We start from the raw sequence: 12,289 nt of genomic DNA on the forward strand, positions 1-12,289 counted from the left end.
TAGACAGAGTCAGAGAGACACTCTGCAGATTCTCCTCGACCTAAAGGAGTATCCCCACGTGTATGTCTATTCCTGGCCCATCTGCAGTTAGAGCTGCAGGCTTATAATAATAATAATAATAATAATAATCTTTATTTATATAGCGCCATCAAATTCCGTAGCGCTTTACAAATCATAGGGGACATATACAACTATATTACATTACAAAGAACAAACAGTCATATGGATCAATAGGAGTGAGGGCCCCGATCACAAGAGCTTACAGACTATGAGGATGAGGGGGTGACACAAGAGGTTGTAAAATGGTCCAGCCATTCTTTATAAGGGAACAATATAAAATAATTTAATAAATAATTTACTAAACAACGATGTTGCTGCTTGAACCAGCCATCAGCCGCCATCTTATTTACAGGGTCCAAGGTGAAAAAGACTGCAGAGAAGCCTGGAGCTTGGTATATATCAGCTGTTTGCCAGATAACAGATGGGAGATAGGATGGATTAGTAAAGGGAGAGTTGACATTTCATGCAGTTAGCGAGTGTGATAGGCTTGCCTAAAGAGATGGGTTTTAAGAGCACGTTTGAAGCTTTGGAGGGTGGGTATTAGTCTCAGAGTCTGGGGAAGGGCATTCCAGAGAATTGATGCAACTCGGGAGAAGTCCTGGATACCTGCATGGGAGGTTCGAATTAAGGTAGAGATTAATCTATTGTCACTGGCAGATCGAAGAGAACGGGAAGGGCGATAGACTGAGATGAGAGAAGAGAGGTAGGGAGGTGCAGCATTATTCAGAGCTTTGTGGATGAGGGTTATTATTTTAAAGTGAATACGGAAGGAGACAGGTAGCCAGTGCAGTGATTGGCACAAACTGGAGGCATCCGTGTAGCGTTTGGCCTGAAAGACGAGCCTGGCTGCTGCATTAAGAATAGATTGAAGAGGAGAGAGTTTAGAGAGTGGAAGACCAATTAGTAGAGAGTTACAGTAGTCTAGTCGAGAGTGAATAAGTGCAACAATTAGCATTTTAGAAGTTTCAAATGTCAGAAACGGCCGGATTCTGGAGATGTTTCTGAGATGCATACGGCAAGAGCGAGCAAGAGATTGAATATAAGGTGAAAAGGAAAGGTCAGAGTCCAGCACAACCCCAAGACAGCGGGCCTGCTGCCTCGGTGCTATAGTGATCCCACAGACCGAGATGGAGGAGAGGTCAGGGGTGGTTTGGTTAGTAGATGGTGGAAAGACGAGAAGTTCCCAGCTTACTGGGGACATCCCCACGTTCACTTATGGATATGCCATAAATGTCTGAGATGGGATAAACCTTCAAAACACATAGTAGGCTCAGTCATTTTTACTGTTGTGGAATATGTGGTGTCATAAAATTATAAAATCCAAGCTATGAATATTAGTTTCTTTTACCATACAGCCTTGTGAGAAGCTAGATTTACCATATTGTCCTGATAGACTTGTTGTGCTTTAGAGCATCAGCAATGTATCTGCCTCCGACTGAGGTTATCTCATTGCAGGCCAGACTACAGAGAGAAATACAAGAGGTAAATTACATCACACAAGTGCCAGTGCATCCATGGTTTATTGTATCATTTACAAAACTAATTAAACTCCGACCCATTCTGAACGCAATGGTTAGTGGCTTCACATTAGGTCTAAGGCTGTAATAAAGAAAATGCTATTTGATAAAACAGAATGAAGTGTTTAGGACACAGGCTGCAAAGACCATCATTTGCGTGGACAAAAATAAACAAAATAAACAATAACCCTATTTAATACCGTCTAAAATGATGACAGTGCACAGTAAGACTAGACAGTCTTAAAGAGGTTGACCAGTACTTCCTAGTTACATTATCCCTCAATGTTCCTCATGTCATATGCAGAGCCGGCACCCTTCTTTATTTACATTCAAGAGCTCTGCTGAATAGGTGGAGCTGGTGCAGCAAACCATGACTACTCCTATTTCTTTCTCCTCCCCCTTCATGGCCCATTCGGTGTGAGGCTTCCATGAAGTAGACGAAAGGGCTGAAATGAATGGACTGTGTGAGAAGTAAATAGAGAGTGACATCATAATGACCTCCACCAGAGAGATTTCTGTTTATACAGAGGGCAGCAGCAGAGTACAGGGAAATGCAATACATGAAGAGTCATGGTGAATAGAAGAGATTGTGCTTCTGTACAGCTCCTCCCTCCTGCTCTTTCACAGAGCTCACAGTCTGATGAGCTGACATCAATGGAACAGGGAGGAGCTGTAGAGGAGCACAAAGGTGGGGACCAAGAGCTGAGCAGTCTGCAGCACAGACAAGTCACATGTTTTTTGAAATGCATCCAAACCAAAGCCCAACCCCTAGGACTACACAGAGGTGTCTGTGAGGGTGCAAGGTAACATATAACACGCAATTATATTGTAATGCAAACACTTAAAGAAAGCTGAAAGGCATATTTGTGAAAATGAGAAGCCTGGTTACAGGTTCCATTGATGTTGATATTTCAATATAGGTGAGCTCTAAAAGAGTATTTATAAAACAAGTGCACTAGCATTAACAGCAACTTTCATGTGGGTCTGTACAGGATATAAATAGCAATACAACTATACTGTTCACTCACCGGCCACTTTATTAGGTACACCTGTCCAACTGCTCGTTAACACTTAATTTCTAATCAGCCAATCACATGGCGGCAACTCAGTGCATTTAGGCATGTAGACATGGTCAAGACCATCTCCTGCAGTTCAAACCGAGCATCAGTATGGGAAAGAAAGGTGATTTGAGTGCCTTTGAACATGGCATGGTTGCTGGTGCCAGAAGGGCTGGTCTGAGTATTTCAGAAACTGCTGATCTACTGGGATTTTCACGCACAACCATCTCTAGGGTTTACAGAATGGTCCGAAAAAGAAAAAACATCCAGTGAGCGGCAGTTCTGTGGGCGGAAATGCCTTGTTGATGCCAGAGGTCAGAGGAGAATGGGCAGACTGGTTCAAGCTGATAGAAAGGCAACAGTGACTCAAATCGCCACCCGTTACAACCAAGGTAGGCAGAAGAGCATCTCTGAACGCACAGTACGTCGAACTTTGAGGCAGATGGGCTACAGCAGCAGAAGACCACACCGGGTGCCACCCCTTTCAGCTAAGAACAGGAAATTGAGGCTACAATTTGCACAAGCTCATCGAAATTGGACCGTAGAAGATTGGAAAAACGTTGCCTGGTCTGATGAGTCTCGATTTCTGCTGCGACATTCGGATGGTAGGGTCAGAATTTGGCGTCAACAACATGAAAGCATGGATCCATCCTGCCTTGTATCAACGGTTCAGGCTGGTGGTGGTGGTGTCATGGTGTGGGGAATATTTTCTTGGCACTCTTTGGGCTCCTTGGTACCAATTGAGCATTGTTGCAACGCCACAGCCTACCTGAGTATTGTTGCTGACCATGCCCATCCCTTTATGACCACAATGTACCCTGTAACATCTGATGGCTACTTTCAGCAGGATGATGCACCATGTCATAAAGCTGGAATCATCTCAGACTGGTTTCTTGAACATGACAATGAGTTCACTGTACACAAATGGCCTCCACAGTCACCAGATCTCAATCCAATAGAGCATCTTTGGAATGTGGTGGAACGGCAGATTCGCATCATGGATGTGCAGCCGACAAATCTGCGGCAACTGTGTGATGCCATCATGTCAATATGGACCAAAATCTCTGAGGAATGCTTCCAGCACCTTGTTGAATATATGCCACGAAGAATTGAGGCAGTTCTGAAGGCAAAAGGGGGTCCAACCCGTTACTAGCATGGTGTACCTAATAAAGTGGCCGGTGAGTGTATGTTACACATACCTTTTTTCATGCAAACCTTATTTTATTATGCAAATGCTAAAACCAACCTTAGATCTTTCAGGCAGGGATGATTTCTCATTGCTTCTGCAAATGCTTGTGCCCCTTCATCACCGATACGATTACCCCACATCCTGCAAATAGACACATGCAATACTTGTAACATGTAATATTTTTTGTTTCCCCTGAAATATATGAAGTCAGAAGTAAACTAGTATTTTTGTGACTATACAACTACAAATAAACTTCCTAAATCTTTTAGTCTATTGCCATAAAGGTCCACAAGTATTTTGTTGGGTAATAATCTCCTCACAATCCCCTTCAATACTTCAGTAAGTGCCACTGACCCTTCTATTCTGTTTGACCATCAAAGAAGCTTTAAAATTGTAAAATTTTTTTGCTTCTATCTAAACCTTCAGTGCATCCTATTTTATGAAAAATAATAGGAATGCATTTTAACATTATTTAGAAACGGTAAAAAAAGACATTAGTGTGTCATACAAATTATACAATATACTACAATATAATACATTGACCACATGGTAGAAAAAGACATACACAAAGTATCATTGGATTCCCAAATCTTTCCAAAGCCTGGACTGGGAAAGATCAGGAATAGGGCCATGCAAATAACAGATACACCAAAGTTGGGATGCCACATAACTGATTTCAGTAAATCTGATCTTATTTTCTGGCCACCAGGGGAGGAAAGCGATGGGGGAAATGTTCCTTTTCCAATTGTACCCAGAGCTGAATCAAAGATTCAGGATACTCCCGGTGACAAATAACAAGCCCAACAGTCAAGTAATGCCAATCCACCCTGACTGTTGCCTGAACTCTCTGGTTATTCCTGGCTGGGTTGATGTCATATATATTAGAATAGAATACATAGGTATTGTGTGATAAATATAAAAATCTGAGTAAAACATTTTTTGTAGGCTACATTCACATCACGTTTATTCTCCGTGTTGGAATACATTGGGTGGATTTCAGATGCATCCTTAGGCTACTGTATGCTCATACTGTGGTGTACATCCTCTGGTTCCCCTGAAAGTGGGAGAAGCGATATCGGCAGCAGGCTGTGATTTGCTGGCGCTGATGTTCAGGATGTAGAGTAACTGTCATAACTGGGGGAACCCTAAGAAGCTGGGGATACATGCAATACAGTTGTAGGCTTCCCCCATAACGTCTAATGGCCTCCGCTGAATGTATACTGCTCCTTCCAGCAGAAAGAAAAAGTAGACTGCTGCAAAAAGGATTCTTCTGCCTCCTAGTGTTCATCTATGGACACAATCAGCATCTACATAATGTGAATGTATCCCAAATGTTGCCAATTTTGACTATCCATGAGACATTTTTATAATCCTAGTTATGTGATTATAGCTCTATCTTTACGAGTATTTGGAGTCAGGTATTTGGATGGTCAAACTTTTAATCACCTTAGTTAGCCAAGTAAATGGATAAATGAAAGGTAAGATCTATGTGATCCAAGGCTCAGGCCAATGTCCATATTGCTGAAACGGTATGGAGAAACTGGCGATAGAGAGACCATGTAATATTTTTACATGTACTTTTTTAGTTAGCAGTCATTAAGCAGTTTTTGCACATGTACTATGTACATTATAAGCAGTATGATATAAAGTAAAAAGGCAAAAGTTTGTCAAAAAATAATTATAAATATTTGTAATTTTTTCTTATTCTAGTTACCCCACTTCACATATGCTGGTGCTCTTCTGTATGGCTTCAGCAATAAGCTTTCCACCTTTAGCTGTGAATTGATTGTATCCCAACCTGTGTAAACAACAATTAGAATGAGGATTACCGCAATTCACCGGAATGTGTGGCTACATGTTCATAAACATCAAAATCATGTCAGTGTCCAACAGGTTTCATATTATCGATCTAGAATTTCATTATCTAATCCAGAATTATACTTACACTCACACTATATTTTTGCATATACAGTATTCACATCAGGATACCGACATTTGGGGTAACATAAAAATCCAACATATATATCCAATTTGGTGTTTTAGTGTGCAATCCAAAACAGTATCACCATCAAGGAGACAAGTAGATGAGTTAGTTGAGATACATTTTTATTCATGTGGTTTATATTTTGTAGACTTACTTTATGAGTTTTAAGGATGGACATTCTCGAATGATTTGTGCCACATGCCTGGCTCCAAAGTCTGTTATTAGATTTTTGTACAAACTGCAAAATACAGAAAAATAACATTAATTTTCGAAGGAATCAGTCAACTCCTCCTGGCACTGGTATAGAGGAGTGCAAAGGAATCAGAACACTGCCCAATTATTTAATTTACGGCTCAATACCAGAAAATTCTGAGGATATTTAACCCCTTCACGATGATTACTTTTTTCTTTTTGTGTTTCCATTGTTTGCTTCACTACTTTAAAAATCCTGAACTTTTAGTGAGAGGCATATGTTATGCCATGACCTATTGTAAGGCACTGGTATGCTTTTAATTCAATAAAATCTTGTTGAAACTAAAAATCTTTTACTTTTTTATTTTCCTGTATACTGACCTATATGAGGGCTCGTTTTCTGTGTAACAAATTGTACTTCTTAATGGCGATATTTAATATGCTGTGAAATTGATGAAAAAATGCATTTGCTCCAGTTTCTTGTGGGCTCTGCATTTACAGCTTTTATACAGTAGTACACTCTAGACAACCCCTTTTTATTCTGTGGGTCGGTAGTATCACAGGTATATCAAATTGATATAGGTTTTATTGTACATTTAAAAAAATCTAAACCATTTGTATGAAAAAAAATGTCTCTGGGATTGCCATGGCGCTGTCAGTGTGCCAGTCCGATCCGCAGCAGGAGACTGGCTGTTCCATACAGCCTGGTCCCTGCTACGACTGCCAGACATGGATTGCTCCTCACCAGGCAGTTTAACTCCTTAACTGCTGCGATCAAGTAGGAACGCAGCAGCTAAGGAGAGAGACAGAGGGAACATGGTTCCCTCTGTCACTCCCCAGGCAGCGCGATAGCGGGGTACCGGGGGGTTTGCCATGGCAGCAGGAGGTCTGACAAACACCTCTGTGTCTGCCATGTACGGTGACCTATGAGACTATGGGACAACTCCTTGGGACAACAGTATTGTATAAATCTATTTATTTTATAAATAATTAAAAATAAACCTTTGTGACATTAAATAAAATAATCACACATGCAAAAATAAAAATGAAATGATACTTGCCCAAGGAAAATGATAATCTTATGCTTGGTTAGCTCTTCAGCCAAAACTTTGACACCTTCATCTGTGACCTGATTCACACTTAATCTGTATTGCAAGTTAAATTAAAAACACTTTAAATTGTGATGTGCAAAAATAATATGAAGGAAATATATAATAACCAAGTTATTCAAGATGAAAATGAAAATAAACCTTGAAGCAATACTTCTTAACTAGAAAAGTTGTACTATATTTTGTCTACAGTTCCTATTCAGATATGTTTCTTCATGGTAACAGACTACAAATAAATCATGTGTCACTAATTCTGCAGTCATAGGGGGATATTTATCAAGTGCTTGATGTCCCCCCCCCTCCCTTTGGTCCCTCCACATACTTCAAGAGGCTCTGGCCTCTTGATATATTAAGTGTAGAACCATGCAGTCAAAAAGTCTACAGCTATTACATGCACCAGTTCCTGGCAGGAGCAAGGCAGGAATGCCCCATGCACTCTGCGGCCAGGCATGACCCCCTGCACACTCCTCCACACCAACTTGACATGAGGTAGCGCAAGGAAGAAGTTGCAGTTTCTTGAAGTTCACCAGGAATTGCGGCTTTATCAAGGCTTGTACCCCAGGATTCTTGCTAATCTATATTCATTAAGATTGGTTACAAAGTCTTACAGAAAACTTGCATACTAGGCAAAAAATATGTCAAAGGGGCAGTCATTGTCATATGCATGATCATAAACACAAACTGAACATAAAATAGATTAGTTAAAAGGTTAAACAAATGGGCAAGTAACCTAATACAGTTCAGATACAGCTGCATCTTAGGAAAGAATAAGACCCTACATATAAATGTTAAAAAGGAAAAGCACAATGTTAAAATACTAATCCAAAGAAGAATTGACTTGTTTTGTGTTTCTTCCTGTTGTGCTGTGAGTTCTCTGCATTATACAGCTCCACAGCCAGGGCCGGATTATCACTGGCCCTATTGGAGCACCAGCGCCTGCACCGCAATCTGGATCGTGTCCCCAGCCTGGAGCTCCAATAGCTTCAATGATAATTCAATTCTTATTACTTCTTATATAGCCGGATGTGGTCAAATCCTAACCCCAACATGTAAATGTTAAAATGTAATGCTTCCTACCTAACCACAGTGAGTTTTCTGTAGCATGGTATGAGTTCTTTCACTCCGAAATCATTTATATTGTTATTGTCCAGCTCCAAAGCAATTTGTTTCTGGTACTGATTCAGAAGAAACGAGATGGCACCACAATCTGAAGACGAAGCCCCACAGAAGCTTAGCTTAATGTAATCTGCACATATTCCTTTGGCTACAAGGTTCCCCACCTTCTCACACTGAGTCTCACATACGCATCGTGCCATCCAGATGAAGTGGGTTAAGGCGTGTACCCGGCTGTATCCCATAAAAGATGATCGGGGTAAGTTTTTTAAGTGAATTTTAACACTTTTGAAAAGCTGCTGTTTGAGAGCTTTTCTTTTTAATGTCAAGATGGAAGAAGGCACAAGCTGGCTAAGGAGAAGATGTTTGGGTTTTGAAAGAAGCCCACAGAGAAAAAGGTTAACAAACTGTAAGTGATCATTGTTTGTAAAAGGGTCACCATGCTTGTCCTTCTTTGCACAAATACATGAAAACAGGTTAGGTGAAAGGTCCTCTTGGTGGGAGTGTGCACAATGACTGAAATATTTCAGAAGCTCTTTAGTGTCAGATCCACTGTCGATCACAAGAAATAAGGCAGTAAAGAATGACTGAAGTGTAACATGAAAAAATTCTACAGAATCATTCTCAGCACAGTCATTATTTCTAAGGAAACCCAACTTGAGATAATGCTCCGGGATGTTTAGAGATGTGATGGTATCATGGTCAAAAACAAAGACTGACTTTTCCATTCCAACGTAGGCAAGCTTACCTATCAACATCAAAGTCTCTTTACCCTTTCTATAAGTTTCAACCTGACTTATGTTAGTTCCTTTGGTTGACAGTTTCAAGTACACTTCAATTAGAAGTAAAAATATATCAGTCAATGTAACAAAACTGCTGGAAAACTCATGACTCTCATTCACAGAGTGAAAATGTTCATAGGATTTAAATATGATCCAGCAGAATAATGGGATAGAACATAAACTGCTAAAATTGTGGTTGGCTTTTAAGTGGCTCAATACACGCATATTAACACTGGGCTCCTTGAAGAATAGCCGTGTATACTCCACCAGATTGTCCATCCCAAACCCACGGAGCATAATTCTCTTCCGAACTAATTTCCCTGAGAGCTGACACCCTGTTCTTGCCGTTAAGATTTTTCTTGATCCTTTCAACAATTTGCCACTGAGTAGATGCATAAACAATGCTGCAGGGTGTGCAGTGTCTGTAGGTAAGGAAACTTCTGGAATGTTGTTTAAGTCAAAAGTTGAATGCATTTCATCGAAACCATCAAAAGTGAACATTACAGTTTTTGGAAATTTTAATATATACCGAAACACTTCTTCTGGATCATGGTCTGGATGGCAGTTGTATCTAAAGAGCAAGTCCTTCAGAGTAAGCTGAGTGTTAGGATTGAAAAAGACAAATGTGCGACACCGAAATTTAAAGAAAAATTTGATCTCGGAGTAGGATTCTCCCTTTGCCCATATATTTTGAATTTTTTGGATCAGCAGTGTTTTTCCCATTCCAGCATCGCCATAGATGAAGGTAGTTTCTCCTTCTTCATTGACTACCCCAGTGTCATCGAACAAGGAATTTAGATCATTTACTCTCCCCATAGTTTCTTGATGCTCATTAATTAATTCCATAACTCCATTAACGTAGGTTTCCTGCAGCATCAACTCCTCTTGTTGAGAGTAAGACCTCACAAACCTGGAATCACAACACAGCTCTTGTTTGATCTTTTTGCTATATAAAGTAACTGAAAGATAAAAGACAAAGAAATATTACAAGTGATGACACTTACATTACACTACAGCACTTAAATGTTTTTCTTTCCCATACTGTGGAATACTTTAAAAATCAGGTACCATATTTAATATCCTTGTATCTTGTTAGGCTGAATATTGTTGGGTCAGTCCTTTACATAGGAAGTACAGGTGGTGGCCTACTTAAGAACACCCGACTTACAGACGATCCCTAGTTACAAACAGCCCTCTATATGTTGGTCATTTTCTGTACTTTAGCTCTCGGTACAATAAACAACTTTAAAGAGGACCTGTCACCCCCAAAAAGACCCCCACCAAATATGCCCCCCACAATCCTCTCCCTGGCCCCTTCCTACATATGCCAATTTTGTAAAAATTTCTGTTGGGAAAGTTGTTGTAATAGATCCAACCGCTTACTAAATAAGAGGTCGGATCCTCGTATCCCCTGTGCTGGAAGTCAGCCTTATTCATGAGAAGGGCGGCCGACACTTCGCCAACATGTCAGCTGGAACCTGTTTTTGACACCGCAGCCACTGTCAGTTCGGCGCAGCTGGCCGGGGCTATCAAAAAGCATGGCGCAGCCGCTGTCAGTGTGGTGTGCCCGCATCACAGAGAGACGGCAGCGATTGCGCAATATTTTTTTTTTGCTGCCGGCAACTCTTACAGGTCCCTGCTGACAGGGGCATGGTGGGGGAGTGTCTGCCCCCTCATGAATAAGGCCGACTTCCAACGCAGGGGATACGAGGATCCGACCTCTTATTTGGCAAGAGGTCGGGTCTGTTACAACCAACTGTCCCAACATAAATGTAAAAAAAATTGCCATATATAGAAAGGGGCTGGGGAGAGCATTATGGGGGGCATATTTGGTGGGGGGCTTTTTGGGGGTGACAGGTCCTCCTTAACAGTTATTAAAGGTGTCTACAATGAAGCTTTATTGTTAATCCTGGTTCTTATGACAATCCAACATTTTTAAAATACAATTGTCACAGAGACCAGAAAAAAAAATTGGCTGGAGCTACTATTCTAAAATATAATATACTATATTATATAATATACAGTTCTGACATACAAATTCAGCTTAAGAACAAACCTACAGAACCTGTCTTGTATGCAACCTGGGGACTGCCTGTTTTTAATAATTTTAAATGCATTACTTCCCACAATCCCTCTACTGAATATGCCATTGGTAAAACCATATCAGTGTATTTTCTATAATGGATGACGCCAATGGAACTGCACACCAGAGGAAGTCTCCTTAGTGAATAGAGCAATGGTCAAGATGAATAACCATAGCTCAATTTCCTTCTGTAGGACTTAAAGCGAACTTGTCATCAAGGACCTCATTTTCACACCTCCATTGCAAATATGCCTTAATGCCATCTCTAAGCATTTGCATAACAATATAATTGTGTGTTATAACTTACCTGGTTTCCTGACAAAATCCTCTATTTAGTCCCAGGGGTTGTGCTTTGGTTTGGATGAATTTCAAAAAACAACTTGTGCCTTATCTGTGCTGCTCACTCACTCCTCAGCTCTCAGGCCCCATATTTGTGCTTCTGTACAGCTCCTCCCTGCCCCACTGATGACAGCTCACAATGTGAGTTCTGTTCCTGTAAAGGAGCAGAGCGGTGTGGGCTGAGGATTGTGAAACACAGACAAGTCACCAAATTGATTTGTGAAATGCATGCAAACCAAAGCCAACCCTGGGACTAAACAGATGATTTTGTCAGGAAGTCAACTAAGCTATAACACACAATTATATTGTAATATAAATGCTTGGAGAAAGCAGAGAGGCAAATTTGCAATGCAGGTATAATGGACTTCTGCAACCTGTGAAAATTAGGTCTCTGGTGACAGGTTCCCTTTAAAGAATATTGCAGTCATGACTTAGATAGTTACATAGTTTAAATGGTTGAAAAAAGACACATGTCCATCTAGTTCAACCAAGAAATGGAAGGGACTTGTTTCAACAGATAAAGCAAACCCAACTGCTTTCTGTACAGCATTTTTTTAGCTGAATTTATTAAAATAAGTTAACAGAACATTTTTTTTCTTTTAATCTTTAGATTTTTTTAAAAACATTTCTGTTACTTCTATTTCTCTGATATTAATTGCAATTTGTAAGTTTGTACTTAAGTTGAATTTGTATGTAAGTCGGAACTGTGTATTTTATAATTGTAGCACCAGACAAAATTTGTAATATGGCCAGGGATTATCAATAAAACTGCATTTCAGACACCTTATAGCTGATCATAGCAGCCTGGGACTAAAGGGAAGCATCCATAGAGCTTCACCAGAGGTCACAGTGTGCGGAGGGGT

At 40.4% G+C, this 12,289-nt stretch overlaps 1 protein-coding gene across 8 annotated transcripts in view; it reads right to left on the minus strand.

Moving 5' to 3' along the window:
- Positions 1-12,289, minus strand: part of NOD1 (nucleotide binding oligomerization domain containing 1) — a 63,516-nt gene that overhangs the window by 9,914 nt on the left and 41,313 nt on the right. For 6 of the 8 annotated variants that reach the window (XM_072153513.1, XM_072153515.1, XM_072153512.1 and 3 more), the window contains 6 exons: positions 8,187-9,963; positions 7,062-7,145; positions 5,963-6,046; positions 5,539-5,622; positions 3,882-3,965; positions 1,438-1,521 (listed from right to left, as the gene is read on the minus strand). In XM_072153513.1, coding sequence (XP_072009614.1) covers positions 1,438-1,521; positions 3,882-3,965; positions 5,539-5,622; positions 5,963-6,046; positions 7,062-7,145; positions 8,187-9,880 — 2,114 coding nt within the window. In that variant the 5' untranslated portion in view covers positions 9,881-9,963. Of the gene's footprint in view, positions 1-1,437; positions 1,522-3,881; positions 3,966-5,538; positions 5,623-5,962; positions 6,047-7,061; positions 7,146-8,186; positions 9,964-12,289 lie in introns of those variants that run through there. The other 2 variants (XR_011855885.1, XM_072153511.1) reach the window with 2 other exon arrangements.

Source organism: Engystomops pustulosus, chromosome 5 (genome assembly GCF_040894005.1).
Source record: "Engystomops pustulosus chromosome 5, aEngPut4.maternal, whole genome shotgun sequence".
Lineage (NCBI taxonomy): Eukaryota > Metazoa > Chordata > Amphibia > Anura > Leptodactylidae > Engystomops > Engystomops pustulosus.